The sequence below is a fragment of the Pristis pectinata genome, chromosome 12, assembly GCF_009764475.1.
Source record: "Pristis pectinata isolate sPriPec2 chromosome 12, sPriPec2.1.pri, whole genome shotgun sequence".
NCBI lineage: Eukaryota > Metazoa > Chordata > Chondrichthyes > Rhinopristiformes > Pristidae > Pristis > Pristis pectinata.
Genome location: NC_067416.1, coordinates 5,948,411 through 5,970,002, shown reverse-complemented (window position 1 = coordinate 5,970,002; position 21,592 = coordinate 5,948,411). Strand labels below are relative to the sequence as shown.

At 44.7% G+C, this 21,592-nt stretch overlaps 1 protein-coding gene across 2 annotated transcripts in view; it reads left to right on the top strand.

Annotated features, from left to right (window-relative positions):
- The window catches only part of hpse2 (heparanase 2), a 268,332-nt gene that overhangs the window by 110,661 nt on the left and 136,079 nt on the right, over positions 1-21,592 (top strand). For both annotated transcript variants that reach the window (XM_052027869.1, XM_052027870.1), the window contains exon 4: positions 5,660-5,833. In XM_052027869.1, the coding sequence (XP_051883829.1) occupies positions 5,660-5,833 (174 nt within the window). The remainder of the gene's footprint in view (positions 1-5,659; positions 5,834-21,592) is intronic.

Below are 21,592 nucleotides of genomic sequence, written 5' to 3'. Positions count from 1 at the left end.
ACTCTTGTCTATACCTCTCGCTGCCTCGGTGAAGCAGCCAGCATGTTCAAAGACCCCACCCACCCGGGTCATTCTCTCTTCTCCCCTCTCCCATCAGGCAGAAGATACAGGACTCTGAGGATACATACCACCAGGCTCAAGGATAGTTTCTATCCTACTGTGATAAAACTATTGAATGGTTCTCTTATACGATGAGATGGACTCTGACCTCACGATCTACCTTGTTTGACCTTGCACCTTATTGTCTACCTGCAATGTACTTCCCTATATCTGTGACACTTTACTCTGTATTCTGTTATTGTTTTTACCCTGTACTACCTCAATGCACTGTGTAATGAATTGATCTGTATGAACGGTATGCAAGACAAGTTTTTCACTGTACCTCAGTACAAGTGACAATAATAAACCAACACCAATACCAATACTATTGCAGAGCAAAGTGGTCATAGTGTTGCTATACTGAGGTAGTGATTAGGGTTGTGCAGGTTGGTTCAAGTGCTAGGGGAGCTCCGTGCCACATGGAAGTTGTGGGCGTCTGCTTTGTAACCTTCAAGCCCAGCCATATTCGACCCGTTTTGAAGCAGTTAACAGCCTGTGTCACCGTGCAATAAACTCAGAAAGCTGCGTCTTCGCAATTTGCTGTTACCATTGCTGACGTGGTTGGAGCTAACAGTTCCAAAGGGGATGGGGTCAGAGTCCGTGTTGATGAGAATTGGAACAAACCTCCCACCAACCTTGGCTCAGGATGGTGAACTCCTGCAGTAGGGAAGTGTGGCCTGTGTCTCTCTGATGGCCACACTCACTGTTTCCCAGGATAGACTTCCAAACCCAGCAAACTGGAAGATAAACAATTCGACTTCTTAAATAAAACTTCCAGCAAATCCCAAAGCTCTCTTTGTTTGTCGGGATTAACAAACTCCCAGACAGCTGTGTTGGGAATCTACAACACTAAACACACAGAATTGAAACTCTCACCATTCCTGAGCTAAGTATTGTGTATTGGTGTATTTGTGAGCTTTCTGAAGAGGTCCACGTTGTTGGATCTGGAGATGATATTGTCCAGAAGGTACTTCAGAAGTCAAAAATGAGGCACAAGTCTTGTGGTCACAGCTATTTTATTCGATGTTCATAACAAAGAAATAGCAGTAAAGAACTGTGAACAAGTAACACTGACTCTAACTGTAACTAATTGTAAACTGTAACGTGTATAACATGATAGTGTAGCGGTTAGTGTCATGCTATTACAGCGCCAGTGACCCGGGTTCAATTCCGACTGCTGTCTGTAAGGAGTTTGTACGTTCTTCCAGTGTGTCTGCGTGGGTTTCCTCTGGTGCTCTGGTTTCCTCCCACATTCCAAAGACGTATGGGTTAGGAAGTTGTGGGCATGCTATGTTGGCGCTGGAAGTGTGACAACACTTGCGGGCTACCCCCAGAACACTTGATGCAAAAGATATATTTCACTGTGTGTTTCGATGTACATGTGACTAATAGAGATATCTTAATCTTAATTCACTCTCACTTACTTTAACAAATATTAACAAAGAACCTGCATCGTAGTCTTTCTTTATACTGACAACTGGTTCAAGCTGAATAGATGAGGGAGTCTTCCCTGATAGGAACAGCCTGTGATACAACAAGGACAGTCTTGACTTACACTGCCATGACATCTCAAGCTTACAGACAAAGAAACTACAGAAGTACAGAACCAACTATGCCACAAATTCTGAGAATCCACTCAACATTTACAGAAAAACAGGTAATGAAGCATAAAGAAAGTTGAACTACATGAAAAATAACAATTTAGACCTAATCCAACAACGTGATAATTCTTGGTGAGAAATCAGTGTGCTTTACATTGCAGAACTGCATCATTAATATACTGGGGACAGATGCAACCAGCTGTTTGCTTGAAGGCCCTCAAGCCTTTTTCCGGGTGACTTTGCATTCTCCAGTTCCATGGCCGAACCCTCTGGTGTCATCCCTTTAATCTTGTACCACTTCAGGGATTACATACTGTTTATGGTTCATCAAAGCCAATCACCATTATTAACTTAAATTTAGGCTGCCAAAGGACTCTTCACCTGATTGTCTTTTCAGACCTCGGATAGATTAATATCCCCTTTATCCTCTTTTGGGTAGGATTAGTTATAGCTTCCAATACGGAGATAATTCTTGTGAATTATGATGCAGAGACTCAGGCTGAGTGGTCATTGTTGCCTCTCAAGTGTTCAAGTGCCATTACAGGGACTTGACCACAAAAAACTAGAATCATAGAGTGTAGAAACAGGCCCTTCGGCCCAACGAGTCCATGCTGATCATCAACCACCCATTCATAGAATCATAGAATCCTAGAACAGTTCAGCACAATACAGGCCCTCCACCACTGCTCCAGGCAGCGCATTCCATGCCCCAACCACTCTCTGGGTAAAAAACCTTCCTCTGATATCTCCCTTGAACTTCCCACCCATTACTTTAAAGCCATGCCCTCTTGTATTGAGCATTGGTGCCCTGGGAAAGAGGCGCTGGCTGTCTACTCTATCTATTCCTCTTAATATTTTGTACACCTCTATCATGTCTCCTCTCATCCTCCTTCTCTCCGAAGAGTAAAGCCTTAGCTCCCTTAGTCTCTCCTCATAATGCATACTCTCTAAACCAGGCGGCATCCTGGTAAATCTCCTCTGCACCCTTTCCAATTTACCCATTGGAAATTGCACCATTTACACTGATCCCATTTTATTCTCCCCACATTCTCATCAACTGCCCCCAGATTCCACCCCTCACCTGCATGCTAGGTGTGATTTACAGTGGCCAATTAACCCACCAACCCGCACGTCTATGGGATGTGGGAGCAAACTGGAGCACCCGGGGGAAACCCACGCGGTCACAGGGAGAACGTTCAAACTCCACGCAGGCAGCGTGTGGATGAAGGATCCCAGACCTGAAATGTTAACTTGTTTCTCCTTCCACAGACCTGCACCATTTTTCCAGCATTTTCTGCTTTTATACCCGAGGTCAGGATTGAACCCGGGGTCGCCGAAACTGTGTGCTGTGTGCCACCCCTAGGCTTGATACATCATTGCAGTACTGAGGGAGTGCTGCCCTATTAGAGGCTTGGACTTTCAGATTGGGTGTTAAATGTGGAAAAATCCCAAAGCAGAGTTTCAAAGGACCTTTGGGTTCTTGTTGGTGTCGTGCCCAACATCTTTTCCTCATCAAACACTTACTAAAGCACATTAGCTAATTATGTACAGATTAGCTTCCCTGTTGTGAGACACAAGAGGCTGCAGATGCTGGAATCTGGAGTGAACTGATGCAACATTTCGACCCGAAACATCGACAATTCCTTCCCTCCCATAGGGGCAGCTTGACCCGCTGAGTTCTTCCAGCAGATTGTTAGTTGCTTTAGCTACACTGTTCTCCACTTCCGAACAGTAACCTCAGAAGTATTTTTAATTGCGTGTGAAGTGCGCGGCCAGGCACTGGCGTGTAGCGGTTAGTGTAACGCTATTACAGTGCCAGCGACCCGGGTTCAATTCCGACCACTGTCTGTAAGGAGTTTGTATGTTTTCGCCGTGTCTGTGTGGGTTTCCTCCAGGTGCTCCGGTTTCCTCCCACATTCCAAAGACGTACGGGTTAGGAAGTTGTGGGCATGCTACGTTGGCGCTGGAAGCGTGACGACACTTGCGGGCTGCACCCAGGACACTCTACGCAAAAGATGCATTTCACTGTGTGTTTCGATGTACATGTGACTAATAAAGAAATCTTATCTCTTATAAAAGTGCATTGGAACACACTGAGGTTGTGTGAAAAGCTGGAATAAATGCAAGTGATCTGTCTCCTGAGAAAAAAGAAAGTGAATATTTAATACAATAAAAAGCCAAATAAACATTTTCGAAAATGAAGCTAGAGAAAAAAATATTGTCCAAGGCTGCAGCAGGATATAGATCAGTTGGAAAGTTGGGCAGAGCACTGTCAGATGGAACTTAATCCTGACAAGTGTAAGGTGATGAATTTTGGGAAGTCAAATAGGGGTAGGACATATCCAGTGAATGGTAGGGCATTCAGGAATGTTGATGAACAGAGGGACCTTGGGAGGGTGGGGTGGGGTTGGGGCAAGTCCAAGTTCCCTGAAAGTGGCAATACAGGTAGCTAGGGTGGTGAAGAAGGCGTGTAGCATACTTGCTTTCATAGATCGGGGCATAGAATATAAGAATTGACACGTCTCGTTGCAACTTTAAAAACATTTGTTCTGCTGTACTTGGAGTATTGTGTACAGTTCTGGTCACTACACCATAAGAAGGATGTGCCATTGAGTCCTGATGAAGGGTCTCGACCCGAATCGTCAACTGTTTATTTCCCTCCATAAATGCTGCCTGACCTGCTGAGTTCCTCCAGCATTTTGTGCGTGTTGTTCCAGATTCCAGCATCTGCAGAATCTCTTGTGTCATGGGAAGGATGCGGATGTGCTGGAGAGGGTGCAGAGTAGATTCACCAGGGTGTTGCCTGGATTGGACGACTTTAGTTCTGGAGAGAGATTGCATTGGTTGGGCTTGTTTTCCCTGGAGTGAAGGAGACTGAGGAGTGACCAAATAGAAGTGTACAAGATTGTGAATTATAGATAAGGGAGATACTCTAAATCGTTTTTCCATTTTAAAAACAAGAGGGCATAGGTTTAAGTTGAGGGGAAGGAGCTTTAAAATGATTTATGGGGATAGATTTTTACACAGAAAGTGGTTGATACTGGAACATGCTGCCAGAGGAGGTGCTGCAATCAGACACAATTACTACATGTAAGAGGTATTCAGACAGACACAAATAGGCAAGGCAGAGAGGGATACAATCTAATGCAGGCAAATGGGATTAGTGTAGATGGGCAACAAGGTCGGCATGGACGTTGTGGGCTGAAGGGCCTGTTTCTATGCAATATGACTTGGTAACTCTATATCCTTGAGAACTCATGCCCAGTGAGTGGTGTCAAACTTGTTATGTTGCCGTGACAATGTGTTATGCTTTGCCTCTGAAATTCAGTTCTATCAACTGTTCAGGCGCGATGCACTGCAATAATGTGGAGCAGGTTTGGTACCATTGACTCGTACATTGGAGAATGAGAAGTCAAAGGGGAGGGGTTTCTGTCTCTCTAGCCTTTTAGACAGTGAGTCCCAGGCCCCTACCACACACCTTCACTCTCTAATCCTTGTAACAATTACTTTAAATCGAAGCCTCTAATTTTTGGCCTCTGCTAAGGGCTGTAGTCTTTTCTATATCCTCTATCTAGGTCCCTTAGAGTTAGTGTGTAAAAGGTATTTTGGTAGGAGAGTTCTTGGGATCTGCCTGTGCGAGTGAGGACATTTTTCCAAATAAGCTGTTATGTTTTTGTTGCAAGTTATAGGGTGAATGCAAGGGTTGAATTGCTGCTGAGTTCTCCCAGGCACCTGTTGTAACACTGGGTGGAGGAATGCATAGGAACTCCTCAGAAAATGGTATTTGGGTTATTTCTTGGGGATTCCTGTAGTATCATCCAGTAACATTCGGAAGGAGTGGTTGGAATGGTTGGAATCACCCCCTCGCTCCCTGGCTATCCGTAGTAAGTTCCGCCACTGATGGGGTGATTTCACTGGGATTTACGTCCTGATTTCATCTGTAGCTTGTTTCTACCCAGCCAGGTCTCTAGACAAACTCTACAACTTTGCCGAGTGCTCTGGATTGCACCTGATCTTCGGCCTGAACGCCTTGCAGCGGAATCCTGATAACTCCTGGAATGGATCCAGCGGCCTCAGCCTCCTCAAGTACTGCGCCGGCAAGAAGTACAATATATCCTGGGAGCTTGGAAATGGTAAGTCAGCTTCTCCATCAAGTCAACATGTGCTTTTAGCCAATCACTTTGCACAAATCTACTTGCATTTGTTGAGCAGTGTCTTAGCATCCTATGAGATTAAGTCTGGCAGACACATATTACAAAGAAAGGGCTCGGAGGCACTGGAAAATGTCAAGTCAAATGAAGTGGAGTTTATTGTAATGTGCACAAGTACAGTGAGGTACAGGTACAATGAAAGACTTGCTTTCAGCAACATGTAGGTACAGACGACACACAGAATATAAATTATACAAGACAGTGAAGAAAAAAAAATATTGTACAAAAACAAGTCCATGGTGCAAAAAAATGTAGACACAATCAGAGACAAGTCCACGGTAGTGCAAGGGGTGGTCTGTAGTGTTCCGTTGCTGAGGTAGGGTTAGGGTTGTGCAGGTTGGTTCAAGAACCTGATAGTTGTAGGAAAGTAGCTGTTCCTGAACCTGGTGGTGTGGGACTTCAGGCTTCTGTACCTCCTGCCTGACGGTAGCAGTGAGAAGAGGGCATGACCTGGACGGTGGGGATCCTTGATGATAGCTGCCACTTGCTTGAGGCAGCGCCTCCTGAAGATACAATTGATGGTAGGGAGGGCTCTGCCCGTAGTGCAGAAACAGTTGGCCTGGCTGACATCATGCTTTTATACACCTCTATAAGATCACCCTTTATTCTCATATGCTCCAAATGAATAAAGTAATGAATTTGTTATGATTACAAGGGGCATAGATAGGGTGAATTCGCACAGTCTTTTTCCCAGGGTTGGGGAATCAAGAACTAGAGGGAATAGGTTTAAGGTGAGAGGGGAGAGATTTAACAGGAACTTGAAGGGCAACTTTTTTCACCCAGTGAGTGGTCAATATATGGAACGAGCTGCCAGAGGAAGTGGTTGGGGTAGGTACATTAACAACATTTGAAAGGTATTGGACAGGTTCATGGATAGGAAAGGTTTGGAGGGACATGGGCCAAATGCAGGCAAATGGGACTAGCTTAGATGGGCATCTTGGTCAACATGGACCAGTTGGGCCGAAGGGCCTGTTTCCATGCTACATGGCTATGATTCTGACGCTTGAGTGAATGTAATACTAAAATTGCTGGGTTTATATTCCACTAACTTGTCAGCAGTGGTGAGCCATTAAGTTCATAGTCTCAGTTAGACCTGGCACAATGACACACAAGGTCAGACTGTCAGCTGTCACTCTGTAGGCCCCCTCTTTCATGCCTCTGTAGGAGATCATGCTGAATCTGAGTAAGGGTCTCACTGGATTGACGATGACTAATGTTCAGGGTGAATCACAGTGACTGAAGAGGGATTATCTACCCTCTGATTATGACGTCAAAGTGGAAAATAGAAGCTTCTGGAAACCAGAATTAAAAGAGCTTCTGGAAAACCACACAAACTTTCTGAAGTGAAGTCCCCTCATCTGCAATAGGGAAGTTTAAATAAACAAAGGCCATTGGGATTGTCTATGCCAGATGCTTTTTCTGCTCTCAGACAAACCAGTTGTATGAATTCTGAAGCTGTTTACAATTGTTAGAAGCACACAGTTGGTGCATTCTCAGAGGGAGAGCCAGTTCCAGAACTTGTTTTGATGATGATCTGTCAGAATTCTTGATAATTATTACTTCCACAGAACATTGCCAGCATTTTTTGCCCATCCCTACTTGCCCCTGAACTGTCAGCCACATTGGGGCAGCTAATAGAGCTCCAGCCACACAGCCCCAGTGACGCTGCTTCAATCCTGACCTCTGATGCAGGCACGGTAGTGTAGCGGTTAGCATATTACAGTGCCAGCCAGCGACCCCAGTACAATTCCGGCCACTGTCTGTAAGGAGTCTGTACGTTCTCCCTGTGTCTGCGTGGGTTTCCTCCGGGTGCTGCGGCTTCCTCCCACATTCCAAAGACGTACAGGTTAGGAAGTTGTGGGCGTGCTATGTTGGCGCCGGAAGTGTGGCGACACTTGTGGGCTACCCCCAGAACACTCTATGCAAAAGATGCATTTCACTGTGTGTTTCGATGTACATGTGATGAATGAAGATATCTTACCTTATCTGTGTTGAGGTTGCTCACTCTCTCTGTGACCGTGTGGGTTTCCCCTGGGTGCTTCTGTTTCTTTCCACATCCCAAAGGCGTGTGAGTTGGTCGGTTAATTGGCCATTGAACAGAAATCGGAACAGATTTCTGAACGGTCCATGAACCCACGAACACTACCTTGTTATTCCTATTTTGCATTATTTATTTATTTTTGTAATTTATAGTAATTTTTGTGTCTTACACTGTACTGCAGCTGCAAAACTACAAATTTCATGTCAGCAGTACATCCTTATATTCTAGTCCTCTAGAAATGAATGCTAACATTGCGTTTGCCTTCCTTACTACTGACTCAACCTGCAAGTTAACCTTGAGGGAATTCTGAACCAGGACTCCCAAGTCCCTTTGCACCTCCAAGTTCTGAAGTTTTTCCCCATTTAGAAAATAATCCACACCTTTATTCTTCATATCAAAGTGTAGTAAAGAACAGTAAAAATCAGATTAACTTCTTGGTCTGAAATACTGGATTTTGAAATGCCAGTGTTTGAAAATAAGGTAATTCCAGAGTTTAACAGTGCATGGAACAGTGTGACTGGGGGAGTTTGAGTGGGAGCCTTCAGTAATGAAACTTTCTGGTGTGGATGGCATGATTTCGATGTCAGATCCAACCTCTGTGCACTACTCCCCTAGAGTGTTGGTGGAGAATGAGGCCACCTTGTACTGAGCACTTGTACCACCATTGCAGTAATGGCACTGCTGTCTGAGTGGGCCTCAGCCTGAGGTAAGGAACTCGTTGCCTGTAAGGGGTGAGGGGGGTCAGAGATAGAGTTAATCTGAACCTTCTGAAGGGGGAATCAGATTGGCCATGGTGGGAGAATAATTGGTATTATTATTGTCACTTGTACCAAGGTACAGTGAAAAACTTGTCTTGCATACCGATCGTACAGGTCAATTAGTGCAGTTACATTGGGTTAGTACAGAGTGCATTGAGGTAGTACAGGTAAAAACAATAACAGTACATAGTAAAGTGTCACAGCTACAGAGAAAGTGCAGTACAATAAGATGCAAGTTCACAACAAGGTAGATCGTGAGGTCATAGTCCATCTCATCGTATAAAAGGGAACCGTTCAATAGTCTTATCACAGTGGGGTAGAAGCTGTCCTTAAGTCTGGTGGTATGTGCCCTCAGGCTCTTGTATCTTCTACCTGCTAGAAGAGGAGAGAAGAGAGAATGACCCTGGTGGGTGGGGTCTTTGATTATGCTGGCTGCTTCACCAAGACAGCGAGAGGTAAAGACAGAGTCCAAGGAGGGCAGGCTGGTGTCTGTGATGCGCTGGGCTGTGTCCACAACTCTCTGCAGTTTCTTGCAGTCCTGGGCAGAGCAGTTGCCGTACCAAGCCATGATACATCCAGATAGGATGCTTTCCATGGTGCATCGCTAAAATCCGCAGGGATGTGGGGAAAGAGCTGGAGAAGGAAACAGGTTTGGTTTAGTAGGTGTTAGCACAGACCCAGTGTGTGGAATGACCTCCTTCTGTGCTATAAGAACTCAATAATTCTGTGGTATGGGTGAAGTATGGGGCTCAGCAATATGATCTAAATCAATGTCGGTTGGGTGGTCTACAAAGTTACTTTGGAGGTTTTGCACATCCTGAACATTTTGCCTTCTCTCTCTGCATCCAACGTTGACATATAATCCTATGAGTTACATAAAGAGACTTGGTCTCAGTCAAATTTTATTGTGTAGATTTGTGATATTTGATATTGACTGCATTTGGGATGAGCACACATCAGGGGCCAGGCTGGGGGAGGGAAGGGCGTGGAGCAAAGGACCTCCCGTACCTGTCATCTACAAGTAGAGTGCAAATAAAAGAGAAGGGGATTCTTATTACACTGGGGATCGTTAAACTGATTTCAGATATCTGATTAGTTTTCTGGTGGGAAAGGGAAGGCAATATATATAGAGAGAGAGAAGAGAAAATGACAGGGATTGTTTTTAGTGTCAATGCAATAGAACAGAGAACGATACAGAACAGGGAAAGACCCTTTCACAAGGATGGGCTGTTTTATTCAAAGTCACAAGTCGAGTTTATTGTCATCTGCACAAGTACACGTATGTACCGGTGCAATGAAAAACTTACTTGCAGCAGCATCACAGGCACATAGCATCAGAGACGCAACATTTGCAAGAAAAACATAAACATAAATTATACAAAATTATACAGGAAAGAACAGAATTATAACATAGAAAACCAAAGTCCATTGATTGTAAAATAGTCATAGTGTTGCTATACTGAGGCAGTGATTAGGGCTGTGCAGGTTGGTTCAAGAACCGAATGGTTGAAGGGAAGTAGCTGTTCTTGAACCTGGTGGTGTGGGACTTCAGGCTCCTGCCTGACAGTAGCTGTGAGAGGAGGGCATGGCCCAGACGGTGAGGGTCATTCTTGATAGGCGTTGTCTTCTTGATGGTGGGGAGGGAAGAGATATTCTTCTTTTCCCTGCCTGTCTCTCTGAATGTTGCTATTGTACCCTGTTTAAAAGTAGAATTTTTTCCTTGAAAGATCTCAAGGTGTATTTTTACCATATTGTGATGGGTATGTTAGATTTAATCAATGGGAAATTTGGTGGAAAAATTAACGGGTGCTAATGTGAGCTCATTTGCATTTTGATCCATGGTCTAAAAATCTTGGTCCTGATGAAGGGTCTCAACCCGAAACATCGAATATCCATTTCCCTCCATAGATGCTGCATGACCTGCTGAGTTTCTCCAGCACTTTTTGTGTGTTGCTCCAGATTTCCAACATTTGCAGTCTTTCTGTATCTCAGGAATATCTTTGTTCCCCAGCCATATCTCTCCCAGTTTGGTTCTCCTTGCTTTATTGTGCCAAACTGCAGAGAGTTGTGGACACAGCTCAGCACATCACAGAAACCAGCCTCCCCCCCCCCCCCCCCCCCCCCCCCCCATGGGCTCTGTCAACACTTCTCACTGCCTTGGTAAAGCAGCCAGCATAATCAAAGACCCCACCCACCCCAGACATTCTCTCTTCTTCCCCCTCCCATCGGGCAGAATGCAAAAGCCTGAAAGCACATACCACCAGGCTCAAGGACAGCTCCTATCCCACTGTTATTAGACTATTGAACGGTCCCCTAGTATGATAAAATGGACTCGTGACCTCACAATCTACCTCGTTATGATCTTGCACCTTATTGTCTGCCTGCAGTGCACTTTCTCTGTAACTGTAACACGTTATTCTGCATTCTGTATTGTTTTACCTTGTACTACCTCAATGAAATGATCTGTATGGACGGCATGCAAAGCAAAGTTTTTCACTGTACCTCGGTACTAGTGACAATAATAAACCGATTTACCAATTGATCAAATACATTCAGGAACAATCAACAGGCTGTGGACTCTTTTGTTCCAACCTCCCGAACACATGTTCACCTCCCATTCTCCATCCACTCATCCCCACTCTTGCTGGATCTGCACTCCCTCACCAGGGCTGCTTTGATCTGTTCACTGGCTTACATTTGGACCGGATGCCCTTCTGATTGATGTGGTGGACACAGTCCTGTTTTGATCCCACTGGGTTAGAAAGAGATTCCTGGAAAAACTACAGAGAATTACGCAACTTCGGCATAAGATCTGACATGTTTAACAAAGTTGTGATAACCTAAGTAAATAAAATTATGGAAAAGCCCATTTTAATTGCAGCTTGTTTTGCAGTGTTTATGCTTTGAATTTATAGACAAGAGTTTCAGGGAATACAGCCTGTTGCAATACATTTAAACAGATAACCAGGCACAGCATGAGATGCAGGGAAATCGGTCGTTGACGCAAGAGAGACTGCAGATGCTGGAAATCTAGAGCAACACACAACAATGCTGGAGGGACTCAGCGGGTCAGGCAGCATCTATGGAGGGAAATGAAGAGTCTATGTTTCAGGCCGAGACCGTTTGAAAGAAAGAGGTCGGAGGTCAGAATAAAGGGGTGGAGGGAGGGGGAGGAGCACAGGCTGGCAGGCAATAGGTGAATCCAGGTGGGAGGGTGAAGGTAGGTAAGTGGGGCAATAGTGTACAACGGAGCATGGGATATTTTTTAGGTCACGGTTAAACATGGTGGATGTTTACAAGAATAAATGGAATTAGTGTAGATATCTACAATGGAAATGATGGGCTGAAGGACCTGTTTCTGCACTCTACGACATTAAGACCATGTAGGTAAGGAGTGGATTCACATTCTTGGAGATTAGCCTGATCAGGTTGTTAAATTTGGGCATGCACTTGCAGAACTTCATTTAGAACGGAGCAGAGATTAGAGTCATAGAGCACTACAGCACAGAAACAGGACCTTCAGCCCATCTAGTCCATGCTGGCTTGGTTTTCTGCCTGGTCTCATCTACCTGCACCCAGACCATAGCCCTTCTTACCTCTCTCATCCATGCACCAAAGGTTACAATTGAACCCGCAACCACCACTTCCGCTGATAGCTCGTTCCACACTCGTTCCATTGAATCAGATGGATAAATTTATGAGAGCTCGGTATAAGATGAACAAAGAGGCCTTATTTCCCTTAACAGAGGGTCACAAAATTGCTGGGGCCATTGGAGGTGGCAGCACAGATTGAGAATGAGTGGAGGAAGGACTGGAGGGATGGTGACTGGCGGGGGTTCTGCAGCTCACTGCCTGAAAGAGTGGTGGATGCAGAACGCTTCGTCATATTCACTGGGAGGGTTGGAATAGACACAGGGTCAGTCGGAATAGTACTTTGTGAGCTGGCATGGATGTGACTCATTGTATTTCAAAAATAAACTTTATTCCTAATAAAATAAAACTAGACAAAAAGAATAAACAGTGCAAAACACTTTACGTTCTTCGTGTCATACTGTGCATACATGTACTTGTGCATATGACAATAAACTCAACTTTGATATTCAGTAATCTTAACACATTTTATTACATAGCACCATTGTCACTCCCGGGGGTGATCCACCCTTCTGTTGTTCAAGGGGCTTCCCACCAGACTCAGCCCCTCCATGTGCAGTAGCACAAGGATCCTTGACTTTGGACCTTCCCCACAGAGCCTCAGCATTGGCTGCACTGAGCTTCAGTGCGTCCCTCAGCACGTACTCCTGCAGCCTGGAATGTGGCAGTCGGCAGCATTCCCTCACGGACATCTCGCTGTGCTGGGAGACCAACAAGTTTCGGGCAGACCAAAGGGTGTCTTTCACTGAGTTGATGACCTTCCAGCAGCACTTGATGTCTGATTTGATGTGCGTCCCTGGGAACAGCTCATAGATCAGAGAGTCCTCTGTTATGCAAGTATGGATTTTTTTTATATTTCAAAAATAAACTTTATTCATAATAAAGAATATATACAGAAGAAGCAGTGTAAAACTTTTACATTCATGATCATTACAGTCAGTAGTGTCAATTTATTTTTTAAGCCATAGCACCATTGCCACTTATGTGGCCCCCTGAGGTGATGCACCCTTTCATTGCTTGAGGGGCTTCCCCACCAGACTCAGTCCCTCGATGTCTTGTAATGGAGTATGGATATAATGGGCAGAATGGGCTCTCTATGATTTTATGGCCTTCCCCTTGGGAGGTAACATGGACTGTGTCACATCCCAGTTAGGGTAGGTTGTCATCAGTCTATGGATCCTAAATGACTCATCCCCGTTCTTTCTAACCAATTCCCTTCTTTCAATATTCCTTTCATACTTGTACTGCATCGCACTATTGGAATTGGTTTATTATTGTCACTTGTACCGAGGTACAGTGAAAAACTTGTCCATGCATACCGATCGTACAGGTCAATTCATTACACAGTGCAGTTACAATGGGTTAGTACAGAGTGCATTGATGTAGTACAGGTAAAAACAATAACAGTACAGAGTAAAGTGTCACAGCTACAGAGAAAGTGCAGTGCAATAAGGTGCAAGGTCACAACAAGGTAGATCGTGAGGTCAGAGTCCATCTCATTGTATAAGGGAACCATTCAATAGTCTTATCACAGTGGGGTAGAAGCTGTCCTTAAGTCTGGCGGTATGTGCCTTCAGGCTCCTGTATCTTCTACCCGATGGAAGAGGAGAGAAGAGAGAATGTCCCGGGTGGGTGGTTGGATACGAAGGTGAACTCCTCCTCACTCAGTTACCTACATCCATGTCAAATTTAGAGCTGGCTGCAACAATTTTGGATTTGCATGTGGAGAAATTGAAGTAATTGATGTGGCCATTCAGTCAGAGAGAGAGAGGCAGTGTGGAAACAGGTCCTTCAGCCCTGGAATCCATGACAACCATCATGTACCCATTTACACATCCCACATTAATCCCAATTTTTATTCCTCCCACATTCTACTGATAAACTAATCTCATCTAATTTAATCACCTACACACTAGGGACAATTAACCTACCAATCTGCATGTCTTTGAGATGTAATTGGTTTATTATTGTCACATGTACCATTTCACAAGGTGGTACAAGGGAAGAGCAATAACAGAAGGCAGAATATAGTGTTAGGGTTACAGAGAAAGTGCAGTGCAGGCAGACAGTAAGGTGCAAGGCCATAACGGGGTAGGTTGTGAGGTCAAGAGTCTGTCTTATTGTACAAGTGGTTTGTTCCTTAGTCTTATAACAGCAGGATGGAAGCTGTCCTGGAGCCTGGTGGTACGTGCTTTCATGCTCTTGTATCTTCTGCCCAGTGGGAGAGGGGAAAAGAAAGAATGTAGGGGGTGGGTGGGGTCTTTGATTATGTCGGCTGCTTTCCCGAGGCAGCGAGAAGTGTAGACAAAGCCCATGGAGGGGAGGCTGGTTTCCGTGATGTGCTGAGCTGTGTCCACAACTTTCTGCAGTTTCTTGCGTTCCCAGGCAGAGCAGTTGCTGTACCAAGCCGTGATGCATCCGGATAGGATGCTTTCTATGGTGCATCAATAAAAGTTGGTGAGGGTCAACGGGAACATACTGAATTTCTTTAGACTTCTGAGGAACTAGAGGCGCTGGTGTTCTTTCTTGGCCGTGGCATCTACGTGCTTGAACCAGGACAAGCTAACGTGGGAGGAAACTGGAGGACTTAGAGGCAACTCATGCGATCACAGGGAGAATGTGCAGAGAGCACCTGAGGTCAGGATTGAACCCGGGTCACTGGAACAATGAAGCAACAGCTCTACTTGCTGCACCATAATGACTGGAATGCAAAAGTAAGCACAATAGAACATTACAGCACAGTACAGGCCCTTCAGCCCACAATGTTGTGCTGACATTTTATCCTGCTCTAAGATCTATCTAACCCTTCCCTCCCACATAGCCCCCCCCATTTCTCTATCATTCGTCTATCTGAGAGTCTCTTAAACGCCCCTAATGTATTTGCCTCCCCCACCTCTGCAGGCAGTGCGTTCCACGCACCCACCACTCTCTGTGTAAAAAAATTTGCCTCTGACATCCCCCTTGTACCTTCCTCCAATCACCTTAAAATCATGGCCCCTCATGTTAGCCATTTTCACCCTGGGACAAAGTCTTTGACTGTCCACTTGATCTATGCCTCTTAACATCTTGTACACCTCTGTCAAGTCAACGATAGAAACACAAAGGTAACTGACACCGCAGGCAGGTAAATCTGAAGGAAAATAAACCAGGAATTAAATTTCCCCAAAGGTTCTCCCTCCGTCCAGTTACAGGTCAGGAATTTCTTTTGTACCTGGAGCTTAAAATTTCTATCGAACACTAGACTCCTCAGTCCTCCCCTCACATACTTTCAAAATCTCTGCCTAGCAGCCTGTTCAAAGCTCAAATTCCCGATGATGATCCCAAGACTCAGAGGGAGCATTTCAAACCAGGGGCCACCATTTCTACTTAAAATTGGGTAATGAAATTTAACTTTGCTGTAAGTTATTCCACCAAAGGAGAGACTCCCTTTACATCAGTAAACCCAGGCAGCACCACTGATCAGCAGTAATCCTGAGGTTAAAATATGAGAAGCTAAAAGCTTTGAGCAAAAAGCACTACAAGGTAAGATTTGCTCTGCCTCCTTATGTAAGAATATCATTGGCACAAACACTTATGACTTTGGAACGTGTTCACATCTCCACAACAAATACAGAACAGATGGATTTGTAATGCTTGTTGATTGTACTTACCCGAATACTGCCCACTTGCTCCCCTCTATGACTCTTCACCAGCAAAGATTACTTAGGAGGGGGGTTGGGGGAGGGGTGGAATTTATGTGAATTATTGTAATGAAACAGATTTATGTTTGAAATTGAAGTTCCTACAGTCTGGTCATGTGGTGAAAACTGCTCGAGGAACCATAATGCTGCCGAACACAGTGGAGAGGATGTGAATATCAATGAGCTGGCCATAATTGGGGAAGTTCTTTCCACAGAGCTTTTTCTTCCGTTGAACTCCATCATTTTAAAACAAACTTTGATTTCGAGCATTTTAAAAAAAATTTTATTTACAGCGTGGTAACAGGCCCTTCCAGCCCAATGAGTCCACGCCGCCCATTTTAAACCCAAATTAACCTACCCGTACGTCTTTGCAATGTGGGAGGAAACCGGAGCACCCGGAGGAAACCCACGCAGACACGGGAGAACGTACAAACTACTTACAGACAGTGATGGGAATTGAACCCCGATCGCTGGCACTGTAATAGCTTTGCGCTAACCGCTATGCTACCGTACTGTATCTTGCTCATCGCCTGGAATGCTGTTCGTTCTATTTAGCCCTGAAGAGATAAGACTATTGAATGGTTCCCTTATACAATGAGATGGACTCTGACCTCACAATCTACCTTGTTGTGACCTTGCACCTCATTGCACTGCACTTTCTCTGTAGCTGTGACACTTGACTCTGTATTGTTATTGTTTTTACCTGTACTACATCAATGCACTCTGTACTAACCCAATGTAACTGCACCGTGTAATGAATTGACCTGTACAATTGGTATGCAAGACAAGCTTTTCACTGTACCTCGGTACAAGTGACAATAATAAACCAATACCAATAGGGATCTGGTACCAAGTGAAAAATTGAAAAATCTCTCTTCATTTGTATGTCGGAGGGGTCAGTTTGGCTAACTATTTGTTCAAGAGTGGCGGATGTCACTGGCCAGGCCAGCATTTATTGTACATCCCTAATTACCCCTGAGTTGGGGAGGCAGGCTCAAGGACAGTTTTATCACGCTGTTAAAAGACTCTTGAACGGACCTCTCATAAACTACAAGATGAACTCTTGATCTACCTCGTCATGGCCCTTGCACCTTATTTGTCTACCTGCACTGCACTTTCCCTGTAACTGCAACACTGCATTCTTTATTGCTTTTTATTACCTCAATGTACTTATGTATGCCATGATCTGTCTGGATGGCATGCAAACAAAAGTTTTTCACTGTATCTGAGACCATGAGATATAGCAGCAGAATCAGGCCATTCGGCTCATCGTGTCTGCTCCGCCATTCGATGATGGCTGAAATTTTTTCAACCCCACTCTCCCACCTTCTCCTCATAACCCTTAACCCCCTTACCAATCAAGAACCTATCAACCTTTGCCTTAAATACACCCAATGACTTGGCCTCCACAGCCCTCTGTGGCGACACATTCCACAGATTCACCGCCCTCTGGCTGAAGAAATTCCTCCTCATCTCAGTTTTAAAGGGACGTCCCTTTATTCTGAGATTGTGCCCTTGGATCCTACATATGACAATAATAAACAAATACCAACACCAATACATTGGTGGTTCTGCAGTCATGTGTATCCTGGATCTGATAAGGATGGAAGATTTCCTTTCTCAAATGACATCAGTGAACCAGGTGCAATAATCTGATAGTTTGATTGTTATCATTGTCAAGCCTAGCTTTCATTCCAGATTTATTCAATTACAGCCATTCCTCCATTATGAAAGGGATGTGTTTCAGGAAGGCATTTTGTTCTTGCGAAATTTTGTAAATCGAAAAGGCAGGGCAAAAGGTATTATGGACATTTTTGTAAAGGAGGTGGAGAGTAGGGTCTATTATAGTGGAAAATAAATAAAACGTATGTACCACAACGAGTCAATGGTTTTATAGTGAAAATTTGTAAATTGAATGTACATAATTTGTGTAATATCTGTGGTTGAAGTTAAAATCCTGGCTTCCTCAGTGGGATTCAAACTCCTGTTTCTGAATCAGTGGTCTTGAGTTCTGGTTGCTGGTACAGTTACTTAATTACTGCTTTCAGTACAGATTGTTTAAGCACAGGGGTAATGACAACTGAGACCTGCTTGGTTACCCTTGCTGTCAACCGACAGGTAAGACCTATTGCCTAAATTCATGTCTCCATTCTTCATCACACCTTCTCAGTCCAGGGGCTTTGGACAGGGTACAGTTCCCCTCCAGAAAAAGACTCCAATATTAGCTAATGTTGCACATATTAATTCACCTTAGAAATAAAGAAGCTTGCATTTCCATAGCTCCTTTTACTTCCCTCCCGGAACATCCAAGCCAGCTTCACAACCAGTGTTGTACTTCCAAAACGTAGTTGCTGTTGCAGGGAAGCTGCCCGCCAATATGCACACACAAAGATCCCACACGCAACAATAATGTGGGCAGCACTTTGGAGCGGCAGGAGGAGCTGCTGCCGCATAGCTCCAGCGACCCGGGTCCGAGCCTGTGCTGACGTTGGGTGCTGCCCGTGTGGAGTTTGCGCATCCTTCCTTGTGGCCATGTGGGTTTCCTCCGGGTGCTCTGGTTTCGTCCCACATCAGAGATGTGCAGGTTAATACATTACTTGGCTGCTAACTCGTCCCAGTCAAAGGGTAGGATCTGGGGAGAAGTTGATGGGAATGTCTGGAGATAGTGAAATGGGATTAGTGGAAGTGGGTGCTTGATTGTTGGCGCACTGTATGACTCTATAATTTGCTTCAGTGATGTTGATTACAGGATATATTTTGGTTAGGACAACAGGATAAGAGAGAGAAAGCTCATTACATCTAACTGTACAAAAACATTTGCAACCTACAAATCGAAGTGGTGTGGGTCATGATTAATGCAGAAATCACTGCGGCTTAATCTCATATAAAGTAAGCAGTTGTACGATCTCAGTTCTCAAATCATTGCTCCGCTAAGTGTTTACACAGAGTAGTGATATATTTATACTGTTAGCAGTAACCATGCCCAACTGTGACAGAAACATGAAAAATGCCCTGGGCTGTTATTTTAAGCAGCAATTCACAGAAAAATGTTCTTGCTCAGCTGTAGGTTCTCAGCAGCTCCTTCAGGATGAACTTTTTGCTTTCCAAACTTTTCCTCTCACTGTGTACCTCTGACACATGGAATTAATGGGCTGAGCATTTCATGCTTTGTAGAATTCCAGCTCTGTATATGTCAAGTTTCTCAAAATATTTCTATCTATATATTACCCTAAATAATACTCTGTGTTTCGATCCATTTCATTTTGAAAATGAATGATTTAAAACCAAAAAAGAAAAGTCGAATTGGTGTTTTGAAAGGCTGCTTAATTTTTCCGGTTTCCTTTCCCATAGCATCCGCTCAGTCCACAGTCAACCCACAATCTGACTTGATTTGAACTCCTTACCTTTCTCATTCACCTGTCAAGTGGAGCAAGAGGGAAATTTACTAATAAAGATGTTGGGATGCTGGAAATCTTGAAAATGTTGCAAGCACTCAGGCAGTGTCAATGGACGGGGAAATAGCATTGGTGTTTCAGTCGATAGATCTTCATCAGGACTCATTAATCGAGTCATAGAAGGTCATGGAGGATGCAGTATGGAGAAAGGTCCTTTGGCCCATCAAGTCCACACTGACCATCAACCACTCATCTACATTAATCCTATGTTCTATTCTCCTCACATTCTCATCAAATCCCCCACAGCAGAAGTAATTACCACTCACCAGAAGTACGTGGAGGGGTGGGGCTTGGAGGGATACGGGCCAAATGCAAGAAATTGGGACTAGCTGGGTGGGCACCGTGGTCGGCATGGACTGGTTGGGCCAAAGGGCCTGTATCCATGTTGTATTGCTCTATGACTCCACAACCTACACATTAGAGGCAATTTACAGTGGCAAGTTAACCAACCAATCTGTGCGTCTTTGGGATGTGGGAGGAGACTGCAGCACCCAGAGGAAATCCATAAAGTCAGAGGAGGAACATGCAAACTCCACACAGACAGCACTTGTGGTCAGGGTTGTTCCGGGTCTCTCACACCATGAGGCTGCAGCTCTACTAGATAAGATAAGATATCTTTATTAGTCACATGTACATCGAAACACAGTGAAATACATCTTCTGCGTAGAGTGTTCTGGGGGCAGCCCGCAAGTGTCGCCACGCTTCCGGTGCCAACATAACATGTCCACAACTTCCTAACCCGCACGTCTTTGGAATGTGGGAGGAAACTGGAGCACCCGGAGGAAACCCATGTAGACATGGGGAGAACGCACAAACTCCTTACAGACAGTGGCCGGGATTGAACCCGGGTCGCTGACGCTGTAATAGCGTTACGCTACTGTGCCACCCTACTAATTTGCTTCATTGGTTCATTGGTTGTGGGCATTGGTGCTGGGGCGCTATTAGTCCATTACTCCCACAGTGCTATTACAGAGGGAGTTCCAGGAGTCAGATCCAGTGACGAAGAAGTAATGGTGATATGTGTCCGAGTCAGACGTGGTGGGGAACCTATGGGTGGTGGTGTTCCTCTGTGCTTGTCGCCTTTGTCCCTCTTGGTAGCTGTGGGATTGGGACGAGCTATTTCATTTTCACTGACCTAAGTAAAATCTGTACTCTGACCAAATCCAATGTGAGCCATTTCTTGTTGCACTTTTGTCTTGGTGAAGCAGCCAGCATAATCAAAGACCCCACCCACCCGGGACATTCTCTCTTCTCTCCTCTTCCATCGGGTGGACGATACAGGAGCCTGAGGGCATCTACCACCTGTCTTAAGGACAGCTTATACCCCAATGTGACAAGACTATTGAACGGTTCCCTTATACGATGAGATGGACTATGACCTCACGATGTACCTTGTTGTGCCCTTGCACCTTATTGCACTGCACTTTCTCTGTAGCTGTGACACTTTACTCTGTACTGTTATTGTTTTTACCTGTACTACATGAATGCACTCTGTACTAACTCAATGTAACTGCACTGTGTAATGAATTGACCTGTACGATCAGTTTGTAAGACAAGCTTTTCACTGTACCTCGGTACAAGTGACAATAATAAACAAATACCAATACCTTTAATTTTTGTTCTTCCTCTGACTCTATTTTCTGGTGCATTCTTATACGTGTGTGCTCTGCCCCTCCCCAATGCACTTTGGCTGATATTGCTGCTATCACTGCCCTGCACCATTGACTTCTCCCTTTTCTTGGCCTCCCTAAATATCCTCTTAGCTGAACCCCTGCCTTCTATTTCCAGCTTAGCTTTCCTCCCTTCTCATTATGCCCTCAGCTAGAACCTCCTTACCAAACTCATTTCAACTCCTTTCCCCCACCCCCCGCCCTCGAACTCACTCCTCTCCCGTGAGGAGTCTTTTTGTCCTGTTCCTCCTGCTGAGGTGGAATCTTTCTTCCTTGGAGAGATTCCACCTCCTCCAGTCAGGAAGTTATGCTGCAGCTTTATAAAACTCGAGTTAGACCATATCTGGAGTATTGCGTTCAGTTCTGGTCACCCCATTACAGGAAGGATGTGGAGGATTTGGAGAGGGTGCAGAAGAGGTTCACCAG